Below are 20,845 nucleotides of genomic sequence, written 5' to 3' on the forward strand. Positions count from 1 at the left end.
CATGTTGACAAGATAGTATCACACAGTTGCTGCAGATTTGTTGGCAGCACATGATGCAAATTTCCTGTTCCATCACATCCCAGTGGTGCTCTACTGGATTGAGATCTGGTGATATGCGAAGACTATTTGAGTAGCGTGAACTCACTGTTGTGTTCAGGAAACCAGTTTGGTATGATTATAGGTTTCTGATGTGTCATGCTGCTGGTAGCATACATCACGCGATGAGCCCACTGTGGTCATAAAAGGACACAGTCAACTCAGGTATGCTGTGGTGTTTAAACAACACTCAGTTGGTACTAATGGGCCCAGCTAATGTTTTCCCAATCTCCTATTGTCCAACTTTGATGAGGTCACGCAAATTGTGACCTCATCAAAGTTTCCTATATGTAGTCAAAGGAGCTTGCAAAGAAAAGCGTCTGGACTTCTTTAAGTTGCTTGAAGACGTCTCACCTCTCATCTGAGAAGCTTCTTCAGTTCTAAGGTCAAATGGTGGGGAGTCCCAGATATAAACCTAGTGGGAGTTTCCCCCCACAGAGGGACAAAAGGACCCCCTGATGATCCTCTAATCGCCTGAGCCAAGGTGTGAAACTGGGTGTGGGTCACAATCAGCCAGGGTTTCGGGTGAGTTCATTGTGAAACCTGGCCCCACCTTATCATGCGAATTCCTGAGGTCAGATGGCCCAGGATGTGAGTGGGCGTTAAGGCGTCTGGGGAGGGAACTCAAAACTGGATTATAGATGGCAGAGAGTTGGTGTCGTAAACCACCGCCTCTGTTCAAAGATTTCACAATGAACTCACCCGAAACTCTGGCTGATACAAGCTCCTTTGACTACAATGATCTGGATGACTGAGAACCTTCACAGACATATTTTTCCTATATGTGGTGGCACCCAGTATATTCTTCTTCTGCTTTCTGTGTGCTGGTCTTTCAGAGATGCTCTTTTGCAAACCTTGGTTGTAATGAGTGGTTTGAAGCAGTCTGTCCATTCTTTTCTGATCACAAGGCTTTTTTGCCCCGAGAACTGCCGATCACTTCTTTTCACCATTCTGCTTGGTTTGAGCTTCAGGAGGTCGTCTTGACCATGTCCACATGCCTAAATGCGCTGAGTTGCTACTATGTGATTGGCAAAGTAAAAGGCAGAGTGAATAAATGACACAATAGTGCATTTCAAAGTCAAAGAGCTAACACTGAACTTCTCGATTAGTTTTTAGACTGCTTTGCATGAACTGTCCCACTTTGGCTAGCTGATTATGAATTTTGTTCATTCTGCAAAATGTGAAACAATCATTTAGTATGTGAAGACGCTACAAATGCATAATTGTTTGTTTTTTTACCCTTAGTGGCTGGTGACTTGGCATAAATTTGGAGATGGATTCTCCATTTGAACAACCTCAAAGGATGTTTCATTGGATTAGCCACACTGCATCGAAGATGAAGTGTCTACACCCACGGAAGGAAACCCCGAGATGTCTGGCTCAGTGAATGGCTCAAATATAAGGGGGACCGTGGTGGTAAGCTTTAGGATGATGCAAAAGAGTGAAAAAAGCACAGAGGAGAGGCAGTCAGAGACCAAAGCTGTCTCCCTGTTTCAGAGCAGATTAATGTCAGACTCCCCAAAGCTTCACATTCACCTCCCACTTTTTACTGAATGAATGTCACTTTTTATAGGCTGTGCTTTTCTCCCTGCTGTCTGTCACTATAAAGCACAAAGTGATGTGTATTAAATCAATGCACTGACAGTTACATGACTAAGGACAGTACATTATGAAAATTGTATTTTTCCACGAGGACAAATGACATGAAACAATCTTGCTTAAGGGAGGAAAACACAGACTACAGTCACACTGGTTCTCAGTTTATTATTGCTTTGACTGGTTATTTTCTTCTGTGTTTATTTAAAGTGATAGCATTATATCTACTGCAGTACTTGTAGAACATTTTAATCATGAGAATATGACTGTCTGCATTCATATAGCCCCTGACTTGTTATTACTTCATGCCTCTTAAAATGCATGCCTACTGAAGCAGCTGGGAGCCTGTTTGCTCTTCTCCCTGCAGTTTCCTCCACCTCAGCCAGCAACACGCTGCAGTTCGCTTTACTTTGACTGTGATACACGGTTTGATTGGTGGGTTGGCGGAATCCCAAACTTTGACAAGATAATTTGTGACTTCTGCTCTGACCAGCTTGTACAGGACGAGACGGACTTTGCATTAATCTGGATCGTTCTTTTTTCATCACTTCCCAGTCTTATAAGTTCACCGGAGGTTTCCTTAAAGTTCACCCCAACCTCAAAAATGTATACAGAGCCATGCTTTTCCTCCAGCAGTACTTGCAATGGTTAGTCATGTGTTTTTGATTAAGATTGCAACAGAAAAAAAACAAAACTATAATATTAAAATATTACGGCGCTATTTTGTTTTTGCGGCGTCGGTCCACGAAAGGTCATCTGGTGAGCATGATTCAAACATCTCAACAGTTATTAGATTATTTTTTTGAGAATTCTTCTACTGTGCTGTTGTGGATGAATCACAGATGCACTTCTGGCCTGAACGTACTTAATAGAGCAGCACTTGTAAACACAACGGTGCAATTTAGAAGCATTGGACACGAAATGGCCTTTAACCTGCCAGTTTCCTGTTCCATAATCTAATTAATGTCCGATCAGGCCAGTGTGAGAATATTGCAGTTAGTAGCCCCTTTGTTTTTCATCTGTCCTGCTTCCAACATGGTCTGCACAGAATATTTCCACCGGTCATCATGCATATCCATGAAACTACCTCTTGAAAATATTCAGAAGTGATCCTCTCCACTGTTTGGAAATCATGTGCGGAAGCAGCTCTACTCTGCTCATTCCTTTTGTTGCACCATGAGGTAGACATTTAGGGTTTTGAATGGACATCAACTTTTGCGATCTCTCAACTTTTTTATTCTGTACCGTCAGTATGTTTCTAACATGCTGTGTGGGCTATGTGTTGAGTTGTGATCAACTTTTGTGTCTTCCACCCAACCACCAAGCAGTGGGACAGATTTTTATTTTGTATTTTACTGATCCTTTTCCAGTCTACGTTGTATACCAGAAGGACAGATTATAAGGTGTGAAGAGGAAGGCAGCCATTTGAAAAGTTCCCTTTGTAGATCACAGAAAGGATTTGGCTTTACTCTCCCAATTATTTGGAGGAAGTGATAAGAAGAGACAAGAAATCAATATGAGCCTAAGCAACAGGGGAAAAAAAACATGAAATGAGATTCATGAGAGGGAACCTTATCTGCAATCCTTTCCCACGCCTTGATTAACAACCATTCCCTAGAAATAAGGCACGCTATAACCAAATTTGCTTCATTCATTTATTCACAGATTGGAAAACAAGCCTAAAATAACACTTTTTGAAAATTATTTGGTCCCTCAAGGCTCAATAGATTCGGATCAACAAAAGCAAAGTTGTTAAGAAAGTGTATCTTTTCTTTTTTTTCCTTTGAGAAAATAAGCAGTTTACTAACAAGCAAGGAATACAGAAATACTTCTACTTTCAAAGAGATAAATTCCACAAAATCTGGTTGTTTACAGCATCCTAGAATGACTCTTAAATCCCATAAAATACAAAATCTCTAGTCACACCAGTGTTTTGACTTCTGCATTAAACAACTGAGCGTTAAATATGGACTGGATCGGTACCATCAGTCTGAGAAAACATGAAGATTTGCACTAAAATTTGAACTCATGCAGACCAACACATTGCTATGCATCAACGCATTTGTCAGGCTACTGGTTAGTATACAAACACCATTAACCACAGTGTCCCCAGTTATATAATATCTGCCTAAACCTAATAAAGGATATTGATACAGTCTAGATATTGTGATATTGTGCTTGTATACACAGCAAACTGTAATATTTGTACAGATGCACTGATTTCAGTTCAATCCTTATGGCCGTTTTCTTTTGTGGCTGCTGTTGTCTCAAACTGACTCACGTTTGAGACATTTTGGCTTTTTTGGAGGGCGTTTTGTGGAAAACATAGCGTTTTTTCCTCTTTAAGATTAACTGTCAGGATGGGGTGAATAATTATCAGCATGGAGGTGTCATTTCCGTCCTAACTGAAAGGGGGATTTGTTGATATTTTCTTCCCTTCCTACTAACTAGCACCAACATAGGAAGAACAATAATTGATGGCACAAAATTGCTCCAGGGGATTGTGGTTTTTAATTGTGACATAATTGTTCAGTGTCTGTGTGTGTGTGTGTGTAGGGTGGGTGGTTGGGTGGGGGGAAGACAAGAGCAATTAAAAAAACACTAGGCTCCCTATTCTTTATTTGAGTTCATCTCCTTTATTCTCAGTCACCGTTCTTGTAACAGGAAACTCAGCCTGTGCCTCGGAGTCCACTTAGGAGACTCCTGTCACACAGAGGAGAAAGATCTAATTTGGGCAGACTGTAAAGGAGCATCATCATCATCATCATCCACCCAAACAAACAGAGGAGGATAATGTTGTCTGCTCGGATATTTCACACCATCATCTACAGTGTTCCCTTTTATGCATATTCTGCATTGAATTCTCTGCCTAAAAAGCCTAATCTGATGATGTTTTTTTTTTGTTTAATTTAGACAAAGCTGCAGGTTGTTTTTTATTGCAAAAAAAAAAGAGCAAAATAAGAGAGAAAAAGTCGACTTAAACACAGACACTTTGTTCTGATAGTTTTATAACCTTTCAGGAAGCCATAAAGCCCCCGAGGGAGGAATCTGCTGCACTCTCAACTTTCTCAAGAGAATTAGAGGAGGAGGGGGGGAGAAATTAGAATGTCATATGTTGACAAATAAAGCTTGTTTTGTAAGCGTGAGAGAACATGCCTGCCTGATTAATTCAGTTGTAGCTTCATATCTAATAGCTTCTATGTAATTTCTCTTATCATGGCTTTAAACACAACTCTGGCTCTGTTCTCATTCTTAGTGCAGTGATGCCCAAAGTAATAAAAGTCATAGCTTACAGAGTTGTACATTACTGATGGATCTTTGACTGACGAAGAATCATGTCACCAGAGTGCTGGATCTTGTCCAGTCTGATAGTTCTGCCTGTTGGCAGGCAGGACGTCTCGTTTTTAAACCTGCCGCACTGTCGGTTTTCGCTGTCATCTAAGCAAGCTAAGCTATTACTGCTCGTTAAACAAAAAAGTTACAAGTAAACAAGAAATGTGTCACAAAGCTGAGAAGCATTTTCAATCACACGGTTGGTGATAGAGGATGTCCTCGATTTGACCTTTTCTGTCATCCGGTCAACCAACAGGCTGGACACCACTGATCTAAACAACCACTCTGAACGACTCCGTGTAGCGTAGCGTCTTCCTTATTTGGGTCAATCTTTCAAAGGAACTAAGCCTCCATCCATCCATCCATTCGCTTCCGCTTATCCTTTTCAGGGTCGCGGGGGGTGCTGGAGCCTATCCCAGCTGTCATAGAGCGAGAGGCGGGGTACACCCTGGACAGGTCGCCAGTCTGTCGCAGGGCCAACACACAGGGACAGACAACCATTCGCACTCACATTCATACCTAGTGACAATTTGGATTAATCAATCAACCTATCCCCACAAGCTGCATGTCTTTGGACAGTGGGAGGAAGCCGGAGTACCCGGAGGGAACCCACGCAAACACGGGGAGAACATGCAAACTCCACACAGAAAGACCCCGGCCTGATGGTGGAATTGAACTCAGGACCTTCTTGCTGTGCGGCAACAGTGCTAACCACCGTGCCACCATGCTGCCAACTAAGCCTACTAAACTAATTTAACTTTTTTAAAGGGTCTGTGTTGCCCTGCAATAGGCCACATTAAGATAATTTATGATTCATATAGTTTTATTATGATGTTCTAAGCAATCTTTGAATTCACAACTATGTTTTTACTACAGTATTTACTCTCACAGCACTGGTGGGTAACTGTTTTGTCCACTTCACTAGCCTTCTACTTGTCTAATAGCACCTGGTTTCACAGTGGATCAAGGAGTACAGAGGCCATAGCAGCTCTCAGCTTGAGTTGCTTTTACTGGAGAGCAGAGACAGAAAGACAGCAAAAGAGGCATAAAGAGAATACACACACACAAAGAAACACTTAATGAGGAAGCAGTTATTTCTAAAATTGTATGATTTTTGATATGTTGATGTTAGTGAGCTGTAAAATGGGAAGACTCAACAGCTTTGTAATGCTGACACTTGCAGGGAGAGAGTGGGTACATTTCTGGTGGATCAGCTGTATCTACGGTTATCTGGGAATTGGTGTTTAATTGAAACTGAAGCAAGACGAACCAAACAGAAAGAAATGAGTGTATTAGCAGACAGGAGGAGGATGATGAGGAGGACGATTGGAGCCCTGCTACACTGGGCTGTGGTCCGGAGAAGCGTGTGTGGCTGTCACGGTCACACACTCTGTAGCCGTGTCCTTGGTCCTGCGAAGGCCCGTGTACAACCTCTCATCCAGGTTAGCACTCAGTTTGTCTGTTAGCTCTGCTGTGATGGTTTGTGGGCCGTATCCCGACGAGTCGAGCAGCTGACGTGAACGCTCATCTGGGGGTTCAGAGGGGTGGCTAGACTGTCTGCTGTCATCCTGAGGGTCAGGCAGCTCAGTCAGTCCTCCATCTTTCTCTGAAATGGAGGGATGAAGAGGCGAAGGGGAAGAGGTCGTGCGGTCCTCAGTGTCTCTGACGGGGGCGCCCTGCACCTTTTCTCCATCCTCAGATGTTGTGAGCTCTACCTTTGGAGTGTCAGGCATGCTGCTGGTCCCATCGCTCGTCTCCTCGTCAGGAGCACTGACGATGCGGGGCAGCGTACTGTGGTAGCTCGTGTCCAGGGGATAGTTTACACTGTCACCCCTCCTTAGAGGCGTCCGCTGTCTCTCAAAGGAGGACTGGAAGTGTCTGACACCAGGATCGCTCCACTGCTTGTGGCGCTGCCACTGCTTGCGTAGGTGGATTCGGGACCGGTGCTTTCTCAGCGGGGACTCCTGCTGATCAAACTGAGGGTCGTGGCGGAGAAACTCGTGGAAGAGCGCATCCGTCTTCTCATCTATGCTGTAGTCTCGGCGGTGCAGCGTTAAATGCTGAGGTGGAAGCTGTGCAGCTTCTCGAGGAGAGAGCACATGACCGTATGGAAACCACCTCAGTGAACCAGCACCTGTTTCGGTGGAAACTCCTCCACTGGCGCCCAACAACAACTCATCTTCAGGCTCCTCCTCGAAGAGATGAGATTCAAAACTCTCACCTATCGTGCCAGTTCGCCCTGCATTGGTGAAATGATGCCTTTTCTCGTGGGCTGTTCTGTCTTTGGGGCTGCTGGTGATGCTGCTGCTCCCAAACAGTCGCAGATCTTCCGGACCTCGAGACGGAGCCTCTATCGACGCGTAGCCGCTGTCCATCTGCAGTAATTTACGAGTCCCCGTTTCTCCATCATTGCTCCCTCGCTCTGAGTCTGTGCTTTTCTGTTTCTTCTTTTTTGACTCCTTCACCTCCATCTTCTCATCCATACAGACAAAGAAGTCCTTGTCATCCTCCCCACCCTCTCCCTCATCCCCTAAATCCTGGGATGGGTAGCTGGGGAGACCTCTTTCTGTGTCTGTTCGTCCACCAAGTGAACACACACTGTCAGCATCACTGCAGACTGAGTTCCTGTCATTGTTGCTGCTCTGGTCAGAGGCTGCGTACTGTTCGAGAGTTGCACGTAATGTCCAGATGTCTCTGTAAAGTGACTGGGAATCCTGGGAATCAATGGGGTCGGATTGGTTTGCACTTTCCCTTCTAGCCAAGGACAGCGCTTCGTCTTGGGGATCAGGGGACAGGCCAATCACCCCTGGTCCTCCACGGCTGCAGCTGGGCTCCACCATCACCTCTACCTCTACCCTGCAGTATCCACACAGGGATGGAGAGATGAGATAAAATGAAAAGAAATAAAGAGACGAGGAAGAAGAGAAACAAAGAGACATGCAACACAAGTGTCAGTGAGCATTTACCTAAATAGGATGTTAATCTGAGACATGGTTGTGTTCACAGAGCACAGAATGATTATCATGACTTGCAAATGGTTGCAGCTGCATGTCTCTAAAGTGATCTTAGCTGAACAGCTGAAACTGCTTAAACTCTGGAAAGGTGCTTTCATCTTAGGGCAGGGAATTTTAAGAAACGTAATGCACGGAGCATAACATGAGCTGAGGAAATGAGCATAAGAATCGTTGCATTTCTTTGTTCACAGAAATGGATTTTATTTTCAGCAATAAAACAAACGTACACCAAAAACATCGATTCGTTTCATAGTCAGTGTAAGAAAATAAATAGTTATGTAAGAAAATATGTATGAGCATTAGCAGTTTTTGTTGCGTAACACGAAACCCTAAAAAACAACCTGCACTGCTATAATTGCAAACTTATATTATAATCGTACTTTTGAAAACATCGTTACATTATCAAGTCAGCAATGAAATGGTTTCGTGTGCCTGTTATAAACCCCGCGTCCCAATTCTCCGCGAGGAATCCTCGCCACGTGGCTCAAACTGATGGCATTGTTTGAAAAGACAGATCAGACTTTGGTTACAGACAGTGTTGGGAAGGTTACTTTTAAAATGTATTCCATTACAGAATACAGAATACATGCCTCAAAATGTATTCTGTAACATATTCTGTTACGTTACTCAATGAGAGTAACGTATTCTGAATACTTTGGATTACTTAATATATTATCATGCTGTTTACAACTACATGAATGTACTATTGCTGTGATTTATTACTGTTACTGAAGGTCCGCGGCTCCGAACCGTAGTAAAGGGACCTCTGGCTAATACGGTGGGTTCTGTGTCGGGCTCGTAGCCGAAAACTAGCTTTACTTTGTTGTCTGGGTCAACTTTGCTAGCGAGAGACAGAGAGAGGCGTTGAAAGGCTGCTCCAACGGAACTTATTGTTTTTGGAGGAAAACACGAACACGGTGTACAGTCGAGTCTTAATAGCTTACTTACAACTGGGCTCGTCAGGCTCTCTTCTTGGCTGCAGCAGTTATTATTATATTTACATGCTTCCAGCTCCCGTTTTTGCTCGATGACAGCTCGTACTTTTCCTTTTTCTCCCTCCCTCGCTCACAGACACATAACGTGTATGGCAGTCCATTCTCCCTGCAGCACGGACTACACTGCCCATGATGCTACATTCTTTAGAGCTATACCTGTAGCATTCTGCCTATTAGCTTAGCACAACAACAAAAAGGCGCTCTCTCACCCAGGAAACACGCAGAGAGAGAGCGTCACCCTGTAACCATGGCAACCGTAACGCTGCCGCCTGGAACAACAGAACGTAGCTGTCAAACAAAACCCAAACAGGCCTGACCCGCCGCAATATGAAACAGGGAAGTACCGCCGTGTAATCCATTTATTTCAACAAAGTAACTGTATTCTAAATACCACCTTTTTAAACGGTAACTGTAACGGAATACAGTTACTCATATTTTGTATTTTAAATACGTAACGGCGGTACATGTATTCCGTTACTCCCCAACACTGGTTACAGAGTATTCACACTTAACTCTGCATTGTCTGATATCATCTAATTAAGGATCATAGAAAAACAATTAGTCTAAAAAAAGACAAGATGATAAGTTTATTTAGTTTAGGAACTTTTGTGTTAACGCACTGTGGTGGAGAATTAGGACTTTGAGTTGTAAATCACTACAAGTAGTTAGCGCAGGTTTTCTAGCTGAAATAAAGAAATGAGTGCAAAGCAGTGGACGGGATGAATGGCAAGGGAATTAAAGATACCTGCCGAGGGAGGGGGGTGGTGTCGAAGGAGGCGAGAGGAGGCATGTGGTGGGCTGGCTAGGGCGATAGGTGACGTCATGGGTGCGGGCAATGTATTGGATGAGGTCTATATGATGTGCATCGTTGTCATCCTGGTCCATGCTCTCGCTGGCGGCCCGCTGGCGCTGGAACTGTCTCCTCTTTGGAGAGCCTGGCTCGCATCACACACGAAGAAAGAGCTGTGAGTTATAGGCGTATGACAGCAGGAGTGAAGTAACATTTCATTCGGCAGAAAGCTTCTATTAACTGCGGAGAAGATTTTGTGATGTTTTGGGCTTTTTTTTAGGTCCCTTGGTATGACAGAAGAGGCGCGTGCAGACAAGTGTGTATATAGAATAAGGAGGATCGGTGCGGAGGATTTACTCAGGGGCTCAAATTGATTTGGAACAACCAATCTTTGCGTCACTGAGCCATCTGTCTATTATGCTTGTGTGTACATCTCCACCTCAGTCAAAAGGCAGCTCACAGTTGGTTGCTAAAGCCTGCTGCTTAGCCATTGTATGTTTACCAAGAGAGAAAGCTGGCACAAATACTTCACACACAAATAAACCAAAAAAAATAAAAGTCTAATAGTATAGTTTTATAAACAGAGAACCAGGAAGAACTATTTGTACTTCCTTGCTGCACTGATACTGATTTTTCTCAAAAAGAATATCACAGAGATACCATCCATTACCTCTGGTGTCCAGACTCGATGCTCTCTGGCTGCTGTCCAGCTTCCATTTCTTGATCTTGAAGTAGGGACTGGCCCCCTCTAGACTAGCATGGCGCCGCAGTTTAGTAAGGAACTGCAGCACGGGCCTCTGGCCTGCACCGCCACCAGCAGGAGAGGCACCGCTCCCCAGCACTGCTGATTCTCCCACACTGACACTGCTGCCTCTGCCCCGAGGCCCCACTCCCATCATTTCAATCTGAGCAGAGAAAAACATAGTCAAAAAGAAAACCTGCCAAGAGTAGTAGTCTGTGTAAAACCCTATCTGACAGTGATGTTCCTTGTTTACCCATCAGCCATCATTCTCGCTGGTCCTTCCTCAGGCTACGTGACCCTCTAATGTCTGTGTGGATGACTCACTTGTTGACTGGCTCGTGGGTGTAAAGACTGACTGACTTAAGAAAACGTATCACTCTACAAATGACTAAATATTCATTCCACAAACTCCACGTTGACCTAGATTCTAAACTAATGCCTTGTTTACTTTTTTTCATCGCACGACCTCTTACAATTCATTTATATGCACGCTCAGCATCTAGAAGGCCTTTGGATTCATGTATCTTTACTGTGTGGCTCCTCAGCAATAAAAAGGTTGTGTGACACCAGCCTTTGCACAAAAAAATATATTAACAAGGTGATGTAAAATAATATATATTGATATATTTCACTCACAGAAGTGTGGCTTGGCTCTTTGGTGCTGTCCACCACAGAGTTGAGAGCATCTCCAGGGAGGGCACAGCTTGGACTGACACTCAGGCTGGTCAACGCTGTTTGTGGCAAGGGACACAGCATTGGCTGCAGGAAAGCACAAATAAAACTAGACTTTGTTATCTTATGCATAACTGCTGTGCATTTACATTCTTTTAGAAAAGTTTATTTTTTGCGTTAAAGTAACAAATATCAATTAATTTCAAGGACAGATTTCCTTCTAGGCTGTCATCCCAGCTTTACCTAAATGGAAAATTAATGCTGGGTCTGTTGAAATGATCCCTGAACCCTATGTTTGGACTCATTAGGTTGCCAGATTTTCTTGACCTGACCCAAATAAAAGATGTTTTAATTGGCCCCGGTGAATACTAATGACTATTGTTACATCAGCGCGAATGGCAGGTCAAGGCTGTCACCTGGAAGATGGAAAGGGCTGACTTAGCAACAGGGCGCGTTGTCATCGTGATGGTGTTCTCCGCAGAGTCGCACTCGTGGATGGTGACTATCTTGAGGGCCGGAGGAGGTATGTGGAGGTTTGTGAGCCGGGCATTCTTCAGATGATGAAAGTCACCCTCCGTCAGAGTGTACCTGAGGTGGAGAACGCTGAGTTACTAAAAAACTATAAGAGTGTTGAATCATGAAGCTTATATTTGTATAGGAGGGAAACGACCAACGGGAGATATTTGACTTCAAACCCATTAGAACGACCATGATTTCCAGATTTAGGCTTGAAGAAAAATTAGTATTTTAGAGTCGGAGCTTTAAGGGAAAAGTAGGGCAGTGAAGTAATAACAAAGGGTGAGAGCTTTTTGTGTCCGAAGCATACATAATGCAGACTGATTTTATTCTGAACTCTAAAGTAACAAAAGCATGTGGGACACAGTAAAAGGTTTAGATACTGAGCTCACAAAGAATTAAGCACTGGTGTAAACCTACATCAGAGAGTGGTGAATGCCGATTCAACAACACAGAGATTTGCAAATATGGGCTGCTTTGTTTGTGTTGGCTTTCTAACCTGCGGCCTTTCTCCTGGGTTTTCTTGCCGTGGTCGAAGAGCGCAGCCTCATTGAAGGAGACGCGACGGCCTGTGGGGCCCGTGGAGAGGAAACGCTCTGTTTCTTGGTCATGAGAACTGGCCATGGACAGGCAGTCTGACTCATCCACCCTGATGGTGATTTCTGCCCAAAATGAAGGAAGAGGAGAACGATAATTACACAAATAGCAAGAGCACAAGGACAGAACAGTAGAAGAATAGAAGTAAGTGTGTGAGTTCAGCTGTAATGCAGTCAGTGAATAAGCTGCACTAGTACAAAGTGAAATATGGAAATACCATTTATGAATCCCACTGACTTTGGTGTGTTTTACTCCAATCTGACTAACAGGATACAGCTTTAATTCATTCACTGAAAATTGCTCTCTACCTAAGATGGGCCGATGCCAAACGTTTGCAAGAATCATGCTCCCCAGAGGAAGTTCCCACTTTCATCTCCTGCTTTTTAAACCTCTGTGAAATGTGTCAGTGTGGTTTTGTGTCTCAGCAGTTATTTTAATGGATTGCCTTCAAATTTCGCAAAAGCATTCATGTCCTCCCTGGGATGAATTACATAGACTCGTGTGCTGGGTTCGTGTAATGAGCGGTGTTTAATATTACATTAGGATGAATACACAGCATATTACAGCGCTGAAGAAAACGTGTCTGATTCGAGTCCCCATGGGTACCTCTCTTCCTACTCGTTTCCTCTATTGCACTGTGTAATAAGACTATAAAATGCCCCCCAAATACTGGAAAACTAAATGCACTGCAAAAGTAGTGTGGTACAAAACGCATGCTGCCTCTAATATATCTTGTTCACTTGACACAGATAGCATTCACTGGTAACACAATGTCAAAATGTGTTCCTGGAATTGCACAGCTATTTCAGCTAATTGGGATGAGATCACAATATTTTAATGGAATACACATTACAAGATTACACATTTGTGCTGACATGATAAAAATATCCATGCCATCATCCCATCTCTCCAGTTCACAGCTTCCCTATCTCCATTACTTCTCCCTCCCTCACTCACTCGCCTCTTTCTCTCTTGTCTCCTTCTCTAGCCCTCCCTCACATTTCTCCTTCCTTTTTTTAAGTCCTTTTTTCTCTTACCATGGGTGGGCTGAGACTCCTCCAAGTAGGTGTTGTTGGTTTTCTCAGGGTCATTGCTGGCCCTGGGGCACACAAAAACATTCAGATCAATGCAGTGACATGATTACCCCTGAAGTCTGTCTTTCATCTGATGGACCCCGCTGATGCGGGCAGGCACTCTGGACACCACAGAACAAGGCCTTATGATCAGTGTTACTATCTGACCTTCAGCTTAGTCAAAATAATGCACCTGGGGCCACATGCGTGGCAGTCCGTGGTGATACACTTAAAACCGTGTCTTTGCACGAAAGCAGAAATGTTGCATTTTTTTTTTTGTCAGACTTATGAAACTGCACTTATGCGTGGCCTTCCTTTATACAAGTCCATCACCATAAATGGTCACGTGTGCACGAGCCTCGTTCCGTCCTTGTCCATGGAAGGTTGTAAACACTCGTGATGTAAAAGCGCTGCTTCCACTGCAGATTATTAGACGAAGGCTAATAAGACAACAGCAAAGAAGAAGCACATTTTCACCAAATGTAAAATTCAGAGAAAGGTCCCTGTGTTATATTTGGTGGTCCCAGTTCTGCTATCACAAATGGAACAAAATTCTGAAAGGAGAAAAGTAATGCAAGTTGTCAACTCAAAAAAAGACTACAGAGATCCTTCAGTATTGTCAAAGCAATCATCCTTATGCTCAACAATTTTCGACAGAAGCATCTATTTAAAATATGCACAGTTTATCCCTCCAAATAAATAAATAAATAAATAAATAAGAACCTCACAGAATTTATTACGTACTGCATTCTTCACATTAACATTTGTTAATGGTACATTTTAATTGTTGAAATAGAGGTATGTGTCTGAACAGGTGTAAATTAAGAATGCATGCTCTGCGTATGTTAAATGTAACATATTGTGGCTTACCTCATTTTGTCACAATTATGCTGTTACAATGGCTGCTCATATTAAACGATAAGCATCTGTTCATGTGCAAGTAAACCCTGTGCACTAAAGTCTCAGGCTGCTCCATCCCCTCTGTTTCTGACAGTTTTCTCTTTCTTGGCTCTGTGTGATGTTGGTCAGAGTAGTAGATACTTAATATGGTCAACCAAAGCACATAGCTCTGGCTGTGACTACAAAAGTGAAACACTCTGTTTGTAAGGGTCGTCCAATCAGAAACAAAGTAGCTCAAAGGGATGAGGAAGCTAAAGCAGCTAATTGCAGACAGATGATCAAGTAAGAAGCTGCTCCAAGACACATTATAAGATAAATAAGGATTATTTAGAACTACTCTAGAAGAGTCCAAGAATTTAAATGTTGAGTGGGAATTTAGCATAATAGGTTTTTTCTGCTTCCCTTATGGTAAATGGTAAATGGCCTGCATTTGTATAGCACTTTACTCAGTCCCTAAGGACCCCAAAGCGCTTTACACTACATTCAGTCATTCACCCATTCACACACACATTCACACACTGGCAATGGCAAGCTACATTGTAGCCACAGCTGCCCTGGGGCGCACTGACAGAGTGCCAGGATTGATACAAAGGATTGATACTGTTTCAAAAACATACATATGTACTTCTTTTATAAATAACAGTGCTTGAGTGGGAAGATGTGTACGCATGGTTTTGTGTGGAGGACAGAAAAACTGCGATTCCAGTCAAATCTGATGCAAGCTGCTTAAAATGGTGTTTTTTGGTCCCAAAATAGGTTTTTTAACAATGTTTTTCTCCCTGGAAGTTATACTCCATCATCAGTGCTGTTGCAAAATTCTTTCAGTGTCACGCCTCTCACTTGAGTCACGGTTACATTTATACATTGAGTTCTTGTGCTTTATTAATACACTTGCATGTGAACAGCTTACAAATTCAGCGATCAAACAACTATCAGAATAAGTTATTAGGACTGAAAGTTCACTGTGCTTTTTATATAAATGGCCTGCTTGGGTGTGTAATCGATGAAGGCCTAAATCATTGCCAGTAACTTGATAACCTTCAGGGCCAGGGGACTTCTTGAACTGATAAAGCACGAGGCTTTATTGGATTGTACACTTACACTCATCTTTAAGGACAGAGAGGAGATGCACAATAAAGGTCATTTTGTTTAGCAGATAGAGCGTCTATTGCTCTATAAGCATATCTTTACGCTTTTTTTGTTTTAACATCTTTAGTAGCTTATAATCCTCCACAGTGCTGCTTAAATCCCATACACAGGGTCTAGTTGATGAGGCAGAAAAAAAGAAACTGAAAGCTGTTCCAGAGTTGTGCAGAGATACAAGTTGTATGTGTGCGTGTGTGTGTGTGTTGGTGGGTGTATGTTGGTGTGCATTGTGTGGGTGTGAAGTGACTTAAGGGAATTTTCTTTCCACTCAGATCTGTGCTTCTCCTTGTCTTTCATTTCCTCTGTGGCTCCTCCTTTCCTGTTCAAGGTATGCCCGTGAGTTTGTGTGTACATATTCTCAGCGGTGCGCGCACAGCGCTCATTTGAAACGCAAGATTAATCACTGCCGATGGCGGCTATGAAATCTCATTACACTCATCATTTGTACCGGTCTGTCCGATTCTCCTTTTGCTCTCTCCCAGGCTTTTCACGCCTCAGCCTCTGAGCTCTTTGTTTATCTGCATCTAGGTGCTGTGCACTCGTGTATTCAAGCATACGTGATAATGTGTGCTGCTGCAGAGATGGACAAAGAGTCTCGAGGGTCAGCCATCTTGCTGTACAATAAACACGCAAATAAATAAGCATGAATATTGAATGTCTTTCCACTAAGGTGTTCTCATAGCAGCCTCATGGGAGTCTCAACACTCAAATGGAAGACATGTATAATGAGTTGTTCTGCTTTAACGTGCTGAGATGTCACAGTAGGGCAACATTTATTTTCTTACCACCTACTGCAATATAGCTTTTTTGTGTTACAAAGATGCTTTCGTTTGTTTGACGGCTCACTTTTTGCCTGTTAATGACGTCACAGTGAAGAACTGGATAATGTTACAGGATGCTGTTAGCGTCATTTGCAATAAGCTTTATCTATTATGCATGTATACAGATTTGATAGAAGAACTGGTTTGTCTCGAAATAGCAGTTGCATGAAAGCATGAGAGCAGTCTCTGTGAACAAAATACTTTTATGCTGCTCGGTAAAGCAACACCTGCGCACCTGAATCTTTTTTCTTTCATTTGTTGTTGATTTCATGTTTTTGGAAATTTTCAAGGATGTAGAGTTTGGTATTGTTGCTTGGTGCTAACAGTGACAACAGCAACAGCCTGAAATTTCACTTCATCTACAGCCTACTGGTGATGGCCAGAGGGGCCGATGGCGCGATATGGCAGCCTCGCCTCTGTCAGTCGGCCCCAGGGCAGCTGTGGCTACAACTGTAGCTGCCTCCACCAGTGTGTGAATGTGAGAGTGAACGAATAGTGGTATTGTACAGCGCTTTGAGGGGTCCTGAAAAGCGCTATATTAATGCAATCCATTATTATTATTATTATTATTATTATTATTAATAATAATAATAATAATAATATAATAATAATTATTATTATTATTATTATTAATAATAATAATAATAATAATAATATAATAATAATAATAATAATAATAATAATAATAATAATTATTATTATTATTATTATTATTATTATTAATAATAATAATAATAATAATAATAATAATAATAATAATAAAATATTATAATAAAAGTTAATCTCAAAATAACCACAGGTGGGCGATCGTGGCTCAAGAGTTGGCTGTTCGCCTTGTAATCGGAAGGTTGCCGGTTCGAGCCCCGGCTTGGACAGTCTCGGTCGTTGTGTCCTTGGGCAAGACACTTCACCCGTTGCCTACTGGTGGTGGTCAGAGAGCCCGGTGGCACCAGTGTCCGGCAGCCTCGCCTCTGTCAGTGCGCCCCAGGGTGGCTGTGGCTACAATGTAACTTGCCATCACCAGTGTGTGAATGTGTGTGTGAATGGGTGGATGACTGGATATGTAAAGCGCTTTGGGGTCCTTAGGGACTAGTAAAGCACTATATAAATACAGGCCATTTACAGGTGAATCAAACGCACTGAGATACAGTGTGGGCATCACAAGCCTTATAAGGTTATTAGTTCTTATATATATATATATATATAGATTTTTTAAATTTTTTTTACGAGAAAAGAAATACATAATTTTTGTGTCCCACCTGGCACAGCATTTCCCTCCACGGCGGCAAGCGAAGAGGAAGACAGAGATGAATGTCAGTGTTCCTACCAAGAAGATGGAGAGGATCACCAGGAGGAGCACATAACCATCCTGCTGCTCCTCAACCTCGAGTGGGATCTCCTGAGTCTAAAAAGAGGGAGCAACATGTTGCAAATTAGAGAAGCGAAGTTTCCTGTGTTGCCAGAGTAGGCACTGAAACACTCACTGATGATTAACGCTGTGTCGTTCTGGGCTGATAGACAGAGGTACAAAGGAGAAAAAAAAAAATCACACCTCCACTCTTCTCACTATGATTTTTCGCCTTTTATTTTTACTCTTGCTAAAATAAAGTCATACGTATCATGCCCGATGGCAGAAATTGCACCAAATATGCAACGCCATGCAGAAGTGTGCACCGTGCGGGTTTACTTTGAACGATTTACAGTCTTTTGGTTTGAAACGTTGAAACATGAAAAGCCCGACACCTCAGTAGTAGGCTAGACTTGCAGGCGTTTTACGTTCACAGTCGCACCGTGGAGTTCACGGGATTGATTTAGTCCTGCTGCTCGGTTGGTCTGCATAAAGTAAATCTATAAATACGACAGTGCAATGAATCAATACATGCCAGGGCTATTAACCTGTCTACAGTGTACCTTTAGCTATGGGAGAGCTCTCACAGCAAGGACTGCAGCTGAGTGAATTAAGCGTACATTAGGAGACACGTCGCTGAAGTTAAATTTGACTTTTTTCCTTCTGTTTTAAAAGCAAAAACGTGTTCCCGTCGTAACTTTGATTTGGCTCGTGTCAGCTGCATAACGGTACTTTAAAGTATTTTAATAAAGTGATTGATGACAAAACGATACAAGGATAATAGACTTGATTTGAGAAACATGATGAATAGGTGGAGTATTGTTCTGAGCTCTGCGATGGAGAACACTCTGCAAGTGTTAATGAGCGTTAGACTCTGACGTCACACTGTCATTTCTCTGCAAGGGGAAATCAAAGCTGAGATTAGATCAGAGATTTAATTATTTCAGGTCCAGGTCAGGATGTTCTCCATTAGCCGGTCATCCAGCCAGAAGAGAATATGGGGGGAAAGTATGGTTCTGGTGCTGGGCGTCTCACAGACACACACACACACATGCAGGACGTACAGGAAGTTTGAGAATAAGCCATTGGTGAAAGGCAGACTTACTGTGGAGTTTTCTGGTAGGCTGTTCCAGACGGTAGACTCATTGCTCATGGTCCAGGCCAACTAGAGAGTCCCCCTGAGAGATAACACATGCACACAAACACACACAAATACACAAAGGAAATGACTGTAACTGGAGATGTGCATCAAATCACAAAGTCAGCCTCCAAATGTGCTGCATTCTATCTGTGTCAATAAATCCAGAAATACTGAGCATATAAGCCTAAAACAGCCATGCAGGCTGATGTGTAATAACATGGAAATTATTGTAATGTGTAATCTGTGTGACAGCAAATAACAATCTTTTCAAAACAGTCATGAAAGACTGGAAGAAGAGGAAGAAACCAAATGGGTACGTTGTTCTTGCACGCATGCGTCGAGACCGACAGAACATGTAAGCTTTAGCATCTTGGCTGTTAATCATCACCCATAATTCCATATCAGTCCAAAGACTCCATCTACCTCCCCCACACACAGACACACACACACACACAGGGAACAGAGAGAAACAGCAACTCTTACTAAATACTGGCTCCCGCAGCTGAGTTCCACTACCGCTGCTGGCTCTTGCTCTTACAGATCACAGCCATTAATTCTGCTACTGCTGCACCAGACGCCCACGCATACGCACATACACTAACCCTGGATGGATCTACTCACCCAGCAAGGGAGAAGCAACATGCCAGCAGCAATCAGCACGCCTTGCTCGCCTGCCAGTCACTGCGGTGCTCAACTTCAGCACCACAACCTGTAAGCTATAGCCGAGCTCTTTTCTGCCAGCCCATCTAAAGCCCTGCGTCCACTGTCCAAGCATGAATAGTTTTACAGAAAGCACATCAGTCTGTGGTCAGAATGCTTTCCTTTGCAGTACTGTACCACATCCTGCTTCCTATCAGACAGTAATCTTACCCTGGTGGAGGGCAGTACGCAGCAGCAGCAGTAGCAGCTCTGAATGTGTGTGCCGGGCTGTAGCTCAGGAGTCTCCTCCTCAGCTCCCTTGCTGCATCCTCAGCCACCTCAGCGCACCCAGCCAACTGAGCCTGAGCAGCGGTGTTCCCCCTCAGGGCCGACCCACTGGCCTCAGAGCAACAGGACGGTAGTGCTGCATGGCTGACAACAAACACACAGAATGATGCACATTGTTCAAGCCGCAAGTAGTAGGGATTTCGTATTAATGAAACATCTTCTTGGGATGTTCCTAAAACATTAAGCATCATCAAAAATTACTTACAATTTAAAATAAATGCAATGAAAACCTCTCCCAGCACGTCTTCAGTAACAGGAAGTAAACAAAAGATATACTACTTTTATTGACCTGCACTCAAAAATGAAGAAATCCATGAAGGTAAGCTGAAAATCAGTGCATCCTCACACTTTACTGAGGACTGCTTACTTTTGCGTTGTTGCAAATCCCGATGATAGCAGTATTCCCACAGCAGATGGCAAGACACAGGTGTCCCAGCAGTACCAGTCAGTATCCAGTCATGCTTAACAAAGCATTACCAGGTACTGCTATCATACAGTGCATCGTTCTCACTTTAATATTTTGTATCTTTAAAAAAATATTATCTCGTTTCCGTCCTCCATAGAACAAAGCATGGATATCGTTTTATTTAAATCATGTAATAAGTAGTTTATTAAAATAGATTGCTGCAGTAGAAAAAGCATAAAGACTGCTGTCTCTTGTAGCTACAAAGGGTAATATTTTTCCCTGGAACAAATTAATGGGGATTTTCTCTGGCAGATGTTTCCTACTGAAGGTTTAAGCGATAACAATCTCGCTCTCTTTTTTTTCTAAGTGTAATCACATTATCGAAGGAAATGAAGCCCACCCTTAAAAACTGGTTAGAAAACAACAAAGCCGTTTACATAGATCTTGGTGTACAGAGAGGAGAAAGGCAGCTCACGATTTTGAATTGGGTGCACGAGCGCACACAAAAGTAGGCACGCGGCGACGGTAAGCACTCACCTACCCAACTATCCTGGTCCATGCGGGAGTGGAGGGGCGAAGTCAATAACGCGGAACTCTTCCGTGATCACTTTAATGTGGACTTTAAGGCTAAAAGTATTTATGAATGAAACCCCACCGCTTAACACACGCCCA

General features: G+C 43.0%; 1 protein-coding gene across 6 annotated transcripts; it reads right to left on the reverse strand.

Annotated features, from left to right (window-relative positions):
- Positions 1 to 5,151: 5,151 nt before the first annotated feature.
- On the reverse strand, positions 5,152 to 20,840 carry cbarpb (CACN subunit beta associated regulatory protein b). 6 transcript variants are annotated; one of them, XM_035911917.2, is made up of 11 exons: positions 20,715 to 20,840; positions 19,651 to 19,851; positions 18,745 to 18,817; positions 17,551 to 17,696; positions 13,389 to 13,450; positions 12,254 to 12,416; positions 11,655 to 11,826; positions 11,203 to 11,325; positions 10,495 to 10,729; positions 9,780 to 9,969; positions 5,152 to 7,881 (listed from the first exon to the last, which is right to left on the reverse strand). In XM_035911917.2, the coding sequence occupies exons 3-11, from the start codon at positions 18,790 to 18,792 to the stop codon at positions 6,363 to 6,365; spliced, it is 2,658 nt and encodes an 885-aa protein (XP_035767810.2). In that variant the 5' UTR covers positions 18,793 to 18,817; positions 19,651 to 19,851; positions 20,715 to 20,840; the 3' UTR covers positions 5,152 to 6,362. The 6 variants fall into 6 exon arrangements, with proteins under 6 accessions (XP_035767810.2, XP_006800461.2, XP_035767812.2 ...); XM_006800398.3 differs by having other exon boundaries at positions 20,711 to 20,840; XM_035911919.2 differs by lacking the exon at positions 20,715 to 20,840 and adding an exon at positions 20,135 to 20,237.
- Positions 20,841 to 20,845: the final 5 nt, after the last annotated feature.

This window comes from Neolamprologus brichardi, chromosome 23, assembly GCF_056152115.1.
Source record: "Neolamprologus brichardi isolate AB-2024 chromosome 23, ASM5615211v1, whole genome shotgun sequence".
NCBI classification, from domain to species: domain Eukaryota; kingdom Metazoa; phylum Chordata; class Actinopteri; order Cichliformes; family Cichlidae; genus Neolamprologus; species Neolamprologus brichardi.

Coding starts and splice junctions, on each gene's coding strand:
- cbarpb (XM_035911921.2), bottom strand. CDS start 18,792: ATGAGCAATGAGTCTACCGTCTGGAACAGCCTACCAGAAAACTCCACA. Junction 17,697..18,744: donor GCCTACCAGAAAACTCCACA/GTAAGTCTGCCT, acceptor CCCTCTTTTTAG/ACTCAGGAGATCCCACTCGA. Junction 9,970..10,494: donor ATCGAGTCTGGACACCAGAG/GTAATGGATGGT, acceptor GATGCGAGCCAG/GCTCTCCAAAGAGGAGACAG.